We start from the raw sequence: 13,067 nt of genomic DNA, 5'->3' as shown, positions 1-13,067 counted from the left end.
TGAAAGACACTTTAAAAGTATAATATTTACAACTTAGATCATGTAATTTGGTTAAGTATTAGTTGAGTTATGATAGATTTTGTATTTGAGTGTACTTAGTGTGACGAAAATCACGAATCGCGCGTGTGACAATATTTATGAAAACGACAGTAATTCGATAGAGTGATCAAACGAAAAGAAGTGTACGTCTATGTATAATGCTTCACACGGGCTCAGCGAGTGCCAGTATGTAGCAGGTCCTGTGCTACGCGAAATCATCTCCTAGGACCGGAGCATTTGAATCGGCGACCTTTCGGAGAAGGAAATTCTGATTATCATCACTACGTCTCTCTTCCGAGTGCAATCAATTTGATTTTCCGATGCTCGCCTAGCGGTCAGCGCAAAATCCAAATGATTGCAAGACTCAACAGGAGTCGGATTGAGTCCGGTGGGACTGCTGGATTCGATTTCCCTTTTTCATCTCTCATGGACGTACAGCTCATTTATTCAGCCGCTCGGAAAACACAACAAACTAGAACTAAGAAAAGGCTAGTTTCGTAAGGATATTAACCCGAATCCACGCCGGAACGTAACGTTCCAGTGATTCTGCGAGCAACGGCAGTACACAAGTATAAAATGGGATAAACACTATTGCAACCCGTGATGTATCCACCCAAAGTACGTCCTTGATTGCTACTGGCATCATAAAGGTGTTATGGTTGTGCAGAAGTTCTACAATTAGTACAAACTAGTCCTTACGATAATTGCTAACTTCGAAATTCCTCGACGATACGTCGTCATTTCAATTGTCAATTAACTGATCGAAATAGTGTCAAGGGCCGACCGAGCACAGCTCGGCCTGCGCTGTGATGAGTTCTCGACCTCCAGACGAATATCAATTAATCTGAGACGCTGAATAGGATCAAAAGTACAAGGTGTTCTCCGTGTGCCACTTGAAGAGCTCCACCTTCCTTTTCCTTCCGTGACCATGGGCCGACCTCCGAAGCTAACAGAGGACGCACAACCAAATAGAGATTGACTCCGTTGACAAGGAGACGTTTATGTTGAAACCTGCGAATTCAGAAGATGCCCATGACTCCTTGAAAAAACAGGAGACTAATCCCTATATGAGCTCTCGCATGTAAAGTACAAGGAAGACCAAGTTAATTTCCTATCGTATTCAACGCAAGGATTTACAACTGTTCCCGTCATTTCACCGTGAAACACATCAACCGCCACGGACTCCTCGCATCGTGATTACCGAGAAAGCCGACTTTACTTCTACACAATCCCCGTGCGTGTAGGATCCTATACTATCCACTTGGAAAATTAGGACACCAGGGCGGTTCAACCACAGGAACCCATCACCAGAACAGATCGAGCTCCAGGTACCTTGTACTAGTAGTTGAAGCGATGCCTCGAGGATCAAACCTCTCATCCAAACGGAGCCAAATTTGGCTGGGACCTACAATAATGTATATGTCTGACAAGCGATCAGGATACTATATACTTCATCAAGATGGATATGAGAATGAAGCATGTATTAAATTTTATGCGTTATTCCTCTACAAAATAAACATAGCAAATAATTGAAAAAGCAACATATCATAAAATACATCGTTTGGTATTACTCTATCTAATTTCGACGACTTGCACTTTTGTTACTTCGGCTCTATGACAGAGGGCTCGTTTGATACACGTATTGGTAGATAGAAGAGCGAAGGGAAGAAAATATAACGAAGAAAAAAAAGACCAAATGAAAGGATGAGATAAATATGTACCAATTGAAAAGCAGTGTAAATATGGTGTCGTATGAGCTATCTTGAGATGTCGTAAGGAATGTGCGGATGCGGGAGATGCCAGCATAAGACGGAGCGATGGGCTGTCGGCTCTTGGCCGTGCAATTGATAAATGAGTGATGAGGAAGGGATCGCATTATGTCGTGAAGATTAATGAATGTGAAGAAATACCTGTGGAACATTTTATGAGACGAAGAATCCATATAAAAAGAAGACTTCACGCTAACCTCGCATAGCAAGATCGCCACAGCAAAGGAATAAAGATAATTGAAGTAATAAAGTAGTCCCTCAAGGAACGGATAGCAGTTTCAGACCCATAGTTCAGCAGGAGACGTCTTCTTGCGAGGGCGCATAGGGCAGCTGTCATTCTCATGCCGCAAGACTGCGTCGTCGCGGGAAAATGCTTTATGGCAGAACGAGCAGCGGTTCGCATCTGTATCGACTGTGCGATGAACGCTGGCGAGGTGACGAGCCATGTCTGTCACACGTGTGAAGGACTGCTTACATCCTTCGAGCGGACAATGGTGCCTGCGCTTGCTCTTGCGCTTTGTGTTTGCAGCTGCACCAGCTTTGGTTCCTGAGCGCTTGCCGCCCTTGCGGCCGCGACGCACCCCGAATTCACCAAGCTCGCCATCTTCATCACTCTCTGAGTACATGAACGAAGGCGACTCAGCACCTGCCTTGCGACGTTTATTAATGCGAATAGTACTATTGTTGGCGGATTCCTCGAGGTCCTCATCACTATCTCCATCGTATGCGGCTTCAGCATAGTCGATACGAGAGGTCTTGCGTCTAGTGGTGCGATTGTGCATAGAGCTTTCAGAGGGAAAACCAGTGGATGGTGAGAACGCATCGAAGCTGCCAGCGGTGTGTGACGGGACGGAGCGTGGAGGAGATGTAGGCACGTCATTAGCCTCCGTGAAGGGTGAAGACCCCTTGCTGTGAGGCGGGCTCACCACGATATCGCCGAAAGGGGGAAGCATTTGCGGCATAGTCGATGACATCATAGGATGGTTGGAATTGTCGCTACCAGATAAGTCGAGGCCCAGTGCGTTCGACATGAGATGAGAAGGCTCAATTGTCGTCGCTACATGGTGCTGGGAATCCATAAGGTTGAAAGTGTCAATAACTCCAGAGTCACCCTCGTATGAGAGGCTGATAGGCGACCGCAGGGGAGAACCCAGAGGTGCATTATTCACTGCATACGCTGCGGCATCATCGGTTGAGAAGTTGAGTGAGCCTTGAAGACCGAGAGACAATTCGTCAAGAAGAGGGATATCCGGGCTGGCTGGGGCAAGGCCGGGACATGTCTCCCAAGGAGAGCACGTTGTCGATGGATGGACCGAAGGAGATCCTGACGCCGAAGACAAGAATGAAGAAGACGAGAGAGGCGAGTCAAGGAACGTATCCGATAGTGTCCTAAAAACATTCGGTCTCCACGGAGATGCAGACATCTGGTACGCGCTTTAACATGTAGCCTTTTGCGCATCTCTCGCAAGTCCTCACCTGCTTGTTGGAGCCGAATGGGTTTTCATCCCATATGCCAAATGGGAATTGTCCAGCCTGTGGACCTTCGAACATTTCCTGCCAGTCATTGCTCGGCTTCGGAAGAGGCGTTCTTGGAACGTCCTGCATGTTCTGAGGATTCTGCTTGCCACGGGAAGCAGGGCTACTCCCTGTAGGACTGCTGCACCGTGGCGTCAACTTAGAAATCGCCACCAGTTCAAAATGCATAAATACACACCTGTTTGTGAACTGAGAGAAAGCAAAGTTGTCGATAGGGCTCAACAATGTAGAATAATTTTCCATCTCCAAGATGCAATTAGTGTGAAGGTGAAGAGCACAAGGAGTCTCAAACGCGAGTCAAGGAATAAATAGTAGAAGCAAGTAAGTGAAGGAGAGGGCCGTAGTAAAAGTGAACAAGGGCGTCTAAGCCGTGTTCGACCTACTCTTTTTAAAGAGTTAGGACAACTGGAGGAAGTGTTCGTCACAAGCCAAGCGACTGGGGAAGCCATGCCAACAATATCCATTTGCGGATAAGTCATACTGGCTGTGCAGAGCAAACTTGACCGCGTGAACGGATGATTAGTCGCCAAATGGGCTAACTGAATTGCCTCGGACTCGGAAATGATTCTCGGCGGTAAGTATTTGTGGGTCTATACTCTACTCGCCGTGACACAAGTTACAACAAAGTTGGGTCGCCGGTGAACGGGCGAAGGCGGGTTTATTCCCTCCAGTCACATTCAAACTTATCTCGAAGTGAAACACAGATGAGCAGCAGGCTTGAGCATCATTGTGCTCCGACAAAACATTGCAGAGATCTATGTATCGAGCACTTCATTTTTGCATAGATACCAAAGAACTAATAGACTGAGCGGACAACGCGCCGTAATGTGCACAGAATTACTTCTGATACAGCCAGAGTAGTACCGTAGAATCAAAAAGGGACATAGTAGCAAATAGACAACCAGATAAAAATGATGCCAACAGATGTCGACCTTGGATCGAGTTTACACAGCACACATGGGGTTTCAATCTAGGTCTTTGTGCGTGAGCGCCGTGCGAATTGCTATACCTCTACTGACCGTGAGTACCAAGGAGTTCATACTCCTTTTAGGTGTGTCCTTCGCGTATGCTCGTGACTCGAGGCAAATTCATTACTGTCTCGCATGAACAGATAGCCGTGTACGTCGGCATATGCATGTCGAGGGCACTCCTTATGGAGTGAGAGAGGAAGCGACTATTCACCCGAACCCGCAAGTGCTATTCACGAAATTGACACCCTATTGTCTGAAGTCAGTCGTGTATAGAATGTATGGGGTGTACTCACCGCCGGTATCCTAGGTGTCGTGATGGTGATGGCGAGGCTGAGCAAATGCTATTCTTAGCCAGCCAGTTTTGAGAAGCCAACATGATGGCGCGCCAGAGGCGACCGCCGCCGACAAGAAAGCATCACGGTTCTGCGTTACGGATCGTAAAACGTTTCACGCTTCCAACAAAACCTTTCCGAAGTAAGATACAAGCTCAGTAGCTTGATCCCAACTCCCTTACGAGATAAGGGCAAGAACGATAAAGGAAGGCATAAATTAAAGTCGACCTGTGCTTGAGCGTCGATGCTGCGCATCGTTTTTAAATGGACGAGCATCAGTAGCATAGCGAATTTTACGCCTTGCACAGGGCGGAGGTAGTCTGTGCATCAGGCGGTTCCAGTTCCGATTTTCGCAGCCAAGAATTGGCTCCTAGGGACTTTATTAATGATACCAGGATGATCTAGAAACGTTGAAAGGATAGCTATAAGTCCTAGGTCTATACAACTCCGATACCATGTTGATACGGACAGGATGGTAGCCGCGCTTACTCGAGTATTGATATGTAGAGCCGGTAGTCTGTTGTCCTAACGAGGTCTTGAAAAGGCATCTGGGGAACAGGTTATACTAATCACGAATGCTGAAAGTGTTCCAGCATAGTATACGTAACCCTGCAAATTCTCAGTTTCAAGGAGACAGTGTGAGACGACTTACTTGATCAGGTAATTTTTTGGCATTATGGATAATACCACTCATGACTACTAAGACGCACGAAGAAGCACTATTATTTCCAAGTGCAGCAACCTTTCGACACAAGAATAGGCAGGCAGCAGTGAAGCTACAGCGTAAGGTGCAGTTTTCCCCTTACTCGCACAGAGTCCATGTGATATGGCCTAGACATCGGGTGATGTTAAATCTCCACCACATAGTAGATTTTGAACCCATAAAGGCGAGATCAATGAAATAAGGAGAACTGAGGTACGAAGCAGGCAAGTGGGGTGAAAACCGAGAGGCTCCACCCGTCCCCTGCAAGGCGCTTTTGTATTCGATGCAGTTGATGGGAATTGTATTCAAAATCTTCTGTGGAGTCTAGGGCTTGGAGCCTCTACTATCTCGTGAAATTCGAGACACGTCTAGATTAGCAAGTTCGAAAAGCCAGTTCTTCATCTCTCAGCTCAGGGAAGTAATGTCCATGTATCATTGATCGATTATCATGCCCCTAAAGGCATGATCAATCGCGCAAGCAAGGATAATCAAGCGGCCGAAAAGAGAACCCTTAAAGCACATTCAGGCGCTGCATGCAAGGGCAAACACAAGAAACAGAAGATGTAGATCAGGATCCCAGTCACCGCTTTGTGGAGGAAGTGCTGAAGGGGGTCATATCGCCGAAAAATGCAACATTGTCCTTAAACAAATACGTCATAGACATAATTTACGACCGAGCGTATACCAAACGAGGGTATATCGGTTGAGAGGGAGGCACAACGGAAAGCTATGTTCCTCTCAAGATTTACGGTGTTGCTCTAGAAAAGCACGGTGTTAGCATTAAAGGGACCATACGCCTGCCAAGCAACACAGCTACTAAAGCTGAAGAAACATGGTACCACATGCTCACCAAAACGACACGCAATACAAACCATTTGACTACTGAACCCGAGTTCTCCAGGATCCTATGCATCCGACAACATTAGCCAGTTCGAGTAATTAACGGGGACCGTCCAGTGCTTCGGGTTACTCACCATACAGCTGTTCTGAAATTTCCAAATTGAGGAAGTAAAGCCGAATCTGACGTCACAATATGGGCGCATATCTTCGTTATCGAGGCGAGCCTAGTCGAGCTAGCCTTGAGAGAGGCAAATGGGACAAACGAAAGCAGGTTCAGGCCGCCCAGGGTTGTGTACCGACGAGCTCATCAATTGCGTCATTGTCGTCATCGAATCTCGATGGACAATCCTTTCTATCTGGCAGCTGCTGATCTCAAGGAGAGAAATGAGAAAGACGTCATGTCTTCACTGGTTCGGCGTTATAGTCGATTGGAATCCAGTAGAACAGGGGAACGTCACCATACACTGATAGAGCTAGTAACCCCTTCATGGCCATCTGAGGGTTAATCACACTAGGATGAACAAGAAGATGCTGTCACCATCGAATGGGGCTCGGCGGTGAAAGAATTCCTGATGTTTCAACCTTGATGGAGGTCCGAGATTACAAGCGACGCCCGCAGAAGTATGTCCAAAGCGAACGTCTCGAAAGCATCAATAGTACTTTCTGCGCTACTTTGTCATTCGCGCACTCCCCATGACAGACTCGTATGAACACATGGAGGTCCGTAGGCACAAGTTGGATGAGTCGAAAGAAAAACTATGTGTTATTCGACAATTTCTGGTTCAAGGTTCCCAAGATTAGTCATTTTCTTACATAATACTATATAGTTTTGTCGATCCTGTGCTGATCGTTACAACGACGTAAAGTTGAGAAGAGTGTACTTTTGAGACTGGTAGACTGGCCCGCCGACCAACATGGTGCGTGTTTGACTATGTGGAAAGGCTTCAGAATGCTGATTTTGCCCCGCATTGTCTATTCATCTAGCCGAAGCAAATCACCGAAATCAAGCAATTCATCGAGTTCGCGCGGATGAAGGATGCCAGAGGTCAGTGAATATGATCAGTGACATCCGCGAATCTCGTTCTGATTTCCTTGTGGTAATATTGTTGGGGGTTTCAGCGGTGCGCATCAAGCGTAACGAAAATGGGACGAAGCTCAAGCTGCGGCGCTCGAGATTCTTGTACACACTTCACATTAAAGATGACGAGAAGGCCGACAAGCTGAAGCAGAGCCTACCTCCTGGTACGTGTTATTAGTCTACGTGTTATTATTCTGCGTTCTTCGGAGTTGGAGTGATAATTAATCAGTATACGACGGTCTTTGTAGGCTTAAACGTTGAAGAGATTACTCCAGCACCAAAGAAGCGGAAGTAAGACACCGTCCGGCGGCCTTTATTATTCCTCTTTTCCTTTGTCGGTGCTTTCCTCAGTTCTGAATTCCTTCGTTGCGTTACAAGCTGCAGTCCTAACAAAAGTTAACTTGCCATCGTTCTTGATGTTATGACGAAGAATACTGTTGCATATGACATGTATGTGCCCTTGGGGTTTATCCAAACCAGCAAATAATTGCATTCTTCATCATCTTGTCTACATCTCACCCTGAAACACATTAGACCCATGCATGCTTGCTGGCAACTGGCGGCAACTACGTTTGCTGACAAGGTTCTGGGGTTCGTAAATACGTCTCCATTTGCCTAATTACTTGTTTGTCCTAAGATGATAATCATTTTCCACGGCTCAGCGCGGCTCTACCGCCGAGATAGTTGAGTCATGGGTCGCTAGTCTCGCCTCCATTTGAAGTTCCTCAGTGGAGGTTCGAAAGGTTTGGAAATTAAACTTTGAGATTTAATTTTCAGTCTGACGTAATATTCTGCCTCGTTATGGCAATATCGTCTCGTCGAATCGCACATTTGATCCTGATTCACAAAATGTAATTAATGAAGGCGGACGTCTGGGGAAATGCAATATTTGTCATTAACGAAAATCTCATCGTCTATGCATGTGCAGGCGGTGCAAGAACAGACTGACAGGACCTGGAGATGTGGAGACCAGATAAGTGTTGAGCGCCTTCCATGGTATGGAAAATGTTGTGTAATGTAACTCACATCGAGATGAGATGGAGGTGGAGATGGAGGTGTGCTGACTCAACTCAAATGCAACTGTCTCAGCGTTCCAAATTTCGCAGATTCCATAACATAAGGAATGGCAGAAAGGAGAGAAATGCGGAACAAAGTCCATGAAGGAATATGAGTCCGTGCTGCAGTCACGAGATGATGCGTCGTAGAGCATATATATAGAAGGGTTGTAACCTGTATTCCTTTGATCGACATGACTCCTGCTGGCGAGTTCCAGGACGACATCAGATTCGGAAGTAATGAGTTTGTGGGGAGATTCAGTTACTCCATGACTTCTCGTTGCCTTCTGTGGTGAGCCAACGCGCTCACAGAAACGACTGCACTGTGTCTGCAGCTCTTCGAGAATTTTGTAGCGCGTCACCCCCCTCACTCGAGTCCGCTGATGGGTAGCGTTACATTAGTACAGTCCATGCCTGGGTCGAGATCGAGCAGCACAGTGGCTATTTTGTTCAAGGAAGCACAACCGTGAGTATGGAAGTGAATATACAGAAGAAGCGTACAATTCTGCATACGTACGGTGGATGCCCTCTTGATAGCAGATGTGCATGGTGTAATCAGATGCTAACCTGGTGAAGGAGTTCGATTGGCATGAAAGGAGGAGAGGGAGTCATTGTCTGCACTAAAGGACCGCATTTCCCAGAAGAATAGTGAACTAGAATGCAAAAAAGGCGGAGGGTGGCTCCTAGAAAACACGTTAGAGTCTATACCTTTATCCCCTTGACTGGCCTTTCTGCCAGAATTAATTAATTAATTTTGTTGATCCAGTGTTCGAACGAGCAGATAATCCTTGTGTTCATTAGCTCATCATCTGCCTCAAGAGACCTACTAAACTCTTCAAAGCTGTCAACACCATTCAGCATGTCTATCCTCCAATTCCCGGACGGCAAATTTTGGTGCTTGACATAAAACTGTGTCTCTTCATGTAGCTCTCCCGGCTCAACCTTTGAGGTAATGGGAAATTTGGCCGCCTAGAGGTTGTTGCATGCTTCACCCTCGAGTCTGTCTAATAGTGCTGCAAGCAACCTTGAAGATATTACACCCTGCAGCCGTGAGACAGTTCTAAAGTGGCCTGATGCATTGCGAAGGTGCTGGGATCGATTCAAATTTCGAACAGGCGTGAGCAAACATAACCATAAATAGTAATATTGTATAATGACCGACAGATCGACGTTACCAAACATTTTTTTGTCTCGTCCACCACAGTTTCCCACCGTCCAATTCAAACGCTGCTCTGTGATGGAGACTGACATTATATTCTTTGCACACACGCACCTCTCTTTTAATCAATTCTTTTCCTCCGCCGATAATGCACGGGACCGATAATCCCGCTCTGAATGCTTCCACTGATCAAATTGGCCACCTGGACAGCGTTAAGCGAAATGGCAAGAGCTGGTTTGCAGTCACTTGACATATCTAAGCCCTCCGCATACACCTTTTGTTGCCTTGAAGCGACGAGCAGCCGGCCCGGTAGAGTGTATGAACAATTTTCCGAGTGCTCTTGGCGCATCGGTTCCGCGGGCCCAGCACTTATTATATATTGACCTTTAGGTCCTAACCGATCCTGTGAGATTCCTCCTACAGCTTTGTCTGTTTGAAATGCTTCGAGTCACAGCACTGGGTCTTTTGTTTGCGTTATTTGACGTTGCGAAGGCTGCGGTTTCATCATCGTATGCAGTCTGGGCTGCGGATTCAGCTATATTTCGGGGTCAGGGAAACGGCATCGTGAATGGAGCACCGGGTTGGAGCTACGAACACGGAGAATTCCAGTGGGCTCTACGGCTACTCTACGAATCGACCGGAAACGTCTCCTACTTCAACTACATAAAGAATGGTGCAGACACTATTTTGAGCAATGATGGTAGGACTATTGCGAAGTATAAGTACGTTCATTCACAAGGCTTTCTGTCTTGAGTAAATAAATCATGTTAATATTGTAGTGTTTCAGAGTACCAACTCGATTCATTAAGAGTTGGGCCTACATTTCTATACCTGTGAGTCAGTTACTTCCATACTGGAGTGTTACTGAGATTTCTGCACAGGCATGAGCAGACTGGAGACAGGAAGTATAGAACAGCCGCAAATGTCTTAAGAAGGCAGTTTAATACCCATCCTCGTACTCCCGCCGGTCAGTTTTGGCACAAGGCCCAGTACTTCGATCAAGGATGGTGTGCCAGAGATCTTCCTATACTTTGCGTGTAAAATTGACCATTTAAGTCAGGCTCGACGGCGTGTACATGGTTTGTCAACATCTCCGAAGCCAGAGACTTCTTAATCTCTTTCGTGCTATCATTTTTCTTAGGGAGACGTGTTTTACGCAGACTATACTAATAGGCTTGAACCCAACAATCGAACTGCGTGGGGTAAGTGTCTCGCATCTTTATGGATGTATATTAAGGGCACAAGGTTAATCGGATCTCAGACGATGTCAACCTGCAGCTTTCGCTGATGTACGAGAACACGGTCCAAGTCCCGAGCGATGCGAACTATACAGGGCTTCTCTATCATGGCTATGACGCATCCTTCACTGCTGTCTGGGCATCGCCTGATCGTGGTCACTCTCTAGAGGTCTGGGATCGTGCCTTGGGATGGTACTTCATGACACTCGTCGACCTGCTTGATTTCGTCCCAGTGCAGAAAACTTTGCATACCACCGCTCTGAAACAGCTGCAAACACTCGCTCCATTCCTTGTCGCTCAGGCTGATCCTGTGTGGTGGCTCGTCATCACCGAGCCTGGTCGCGAAGGGAACTACTTCGAGAGCAGTGCAGCGGCAATGTATGTGTATTCCCTTTTGAAGGGCCTAAGGCTTGGATTTCTCGATGATCCAGATGGAGGCATATTAGCTGTGGCGAAAGCAGCATACAAATACATGTTGGACCACTGGGTAGTTGACAACGGTGACGGAACAATGGATTGGAAGGGCACTGTCATAGTGCGTCTCTTCTCTGATCAAGTTAAACGCGTGATCTGAGTCTTGCTATCTACAGGTTGGCACCCTTGATGGTGCTGCAGACTTTAAGGTAAGAATATACAGTCTCTTCTCACAACAACGATTCGTTGTGTTGATCCTTATCCTCCTTTGACCCAGCAATATATTAGTCAGGAGGTCGATACCAATGACCTCAAGGGATTAGCAGCCTTCGTCCTTGCTAGTATTGAGTATGAAAAGCTCTAATGTTTGTAAGGCAAAGTGGTTATCAGTGTGTATCTAGTTTACTTAACTTAATATATTCATAGTTGTCTGCAAACTTATCCAAACACCAGCACTCCTGTTCAGACGCCTGAATTTTAAAGGCTTCTTCATGCACGTGTCATAGTTAGTGCTCTTGCACAATGATTATTATCATCTGAGGGATTAGTTCCACTTTGTGGCATGTAACGTCTATTGATCAAGAGCTTATGGAGGGCGTCAGGCAGTCACTTTGCAGTTTTGCATGCGAGTCTGCTGCTACGTTGGGTTTGCCAAGAAGCAATGCTTACAAATGAGTCGTGCTAAAAAAATCACTGTTCTCGAGACTTGGATACGTATTGGCTGTGCCTCAGGCCTTCTTTTTCTCAAGCGTTAGCTTGCACAGCAAGAGGAACGGTGCCATTAGGACAGGGAAGCCTGGCGTGTGTACACGCCGGATTACTTTTTGTAATTTGCAAAGCAGTTTATTCTCAGTGCTGTACAAAGTTAAACTGTATAAAATCCGTGCCATGTAGACAACAACATGTTAAAGAAAGACAATGCCAACTCATCAGCTCATGTCTGAGTGCGACGCTTCAAAGTACACCTGGAATCCGGATACAGATGTATTGCATAAAACAAAATCTGGTGATACTTATGTGATGGTAAGCAGCAGGTCTAGCAGTGCCATGTATACCACACACTAATGCGTGTTATATGTCCAATAAGGGTGCCAATCTCCGTAATTCCACATCTCCCGCAGGCTCTCGATTCTCACACGCGATTAAATTCATATCTCATGAACACCTTGACAATCGCACCAAAGATGAAATGACTGTGCACAATTATTTAATGACACGTCACAGGAAGGAAAGAGATAGAATTGTACGTGCTACTCAGATTACTGTCGTTTTCATAAATATTGTCACACGTGCGATTCGTGATTTTCGTCACACTAAGTACACTCAAATACAAAATCTATCATAACTCAACTAATACTTAACCAAATTACATGATCTAAGTTGTAAAAATTATACTTTTAAAGTATCTTTCATATTCCAGAAAAAATAAAGTAAAATGAGCAAAAATTGAGTAAGATACAACACAATATGTGAGTTTTCCCTATATTTCATGTATATGAGTTTTCCTGGCCCTAAAACTGATTGTACAATACTATAAACTAGTCTAAATGAAGAATATAACTTTATTGTTAATTTACATTTTGAATCCTAACTAGGATACAGAATACACATATAAGTATAATACATATTTAAGTTTGCTAAAATTGAGCATTTTCCCCCAACCTCTCTACACTCAGGAAGGTTCTTCTGAGTATTATTCATGTTTGTAAATTCATTCAAAATAAATTAGACTAGTTTCAAACAGTTTTAATAGACTTAGTATGGATTTCTAGTTCAAATGAAGTAGAAAGTCATTATTCTATATACTACTTTAATAGTACTTCTCTGACTTATATAACTTTACTATAACTTATAAAAGTACTTATATTTAATATATTTTGTTTATAATAAATTTACAAACATAAATGATACTCAGAAGAACTTTCCCTGAGTG

General features: G+C 45.2%; 3 protein-coding genes across 3 annotated transcripts; 2 read left to right on the top strand and 1 right to left on the bottom strand.

The window, feature by feature from the left end:
• Positions 1-2,086: 2,086 nt before the first annotated feature.
• Positions 2,087-3,587, bottom strand: FOMMEDRAFT_150420 (uncharacterized protein; the record flags this gene model as incomplete). The annotated part of the gene is made up of 3 exons (XM_007261729.1): positions 2,087-3,232; positions 3,285-3,465; positions 3,523-3,587. 3 exons carry the CDS (start codon positions 3,585-3,587, stop codon positions 2,087-2,089), a joined length of 1,392 nt encoding a protein of 463 aa, XP_007261791.1.
• Positions 3,588-7,174: 3,587 nt separating this feature from the next.
• On the top strand, positions 7,175-7,446 carry FOMMEDRAFT_73909 (60S ribosomal protein L38; the record flags this gene model as incomplete). The annotated part of the gene is made up of 2 exons (XM_007261728.1): positions 7,175-7,235; positions 7,310-7,446. Coding segments are annotated over 2 exons (198 nt in total), but the record flags the coding sequence as incomplete, so codon positions are not given.
• A 2,474-nt stretch (positions 7,447-9,920) lies between these two features.
• Positions 9,921-11,667, top strand: FOMMEDRAFT_101265 (Six-hairpin glycosidase; the record flags this gene model as incomplete). Its single annotated transcript, XM_007261727.1, has 9 exons — positions 9,921-10,204; positions 10,262-10,315; positions 10,364-10,489; positions 10,543-10,561; positions 10,624-10,684; positions 10,744-11,255; positions 11,311-11,343; positions 11,412-11,503; positions 11,561-11,667. 8 exons carry the CDS (start codon positions 9,921-9,923, stop codon positions 11,496-11,498), a joined length of 1,176 nt encoding a protein of 391 aa, XP_007261789.1. The 3' UTR covers positions 11,499-11,503; positions 11,561-11,667.
• Positions 11,668-13,067: the final 1,400 nt, after the last annotated feature.

Source organism: Fomitiporia mediterranea (genome assembly GCF_000271605.1).
Source record: "Fomitiporia mediterranea MF3/22 unplaced genomic scaffold FOMMEscaffold_1, whole genome shotgun sequence".
NCBI classification, from domain to species: domain Eukaryota; kingdom Fungi; phylum Basidiomycota; class Agaricomycetes; order Hymenochaetales; family Hymenochaetaceae; genus Fomitiporia; species Fomitiporia mediterranea.
The sequence above is the reverse complement of the archived record's forward strand: the minus strand, read 5'-3'. Positions and strand labels throughout refer to the sequence as shown.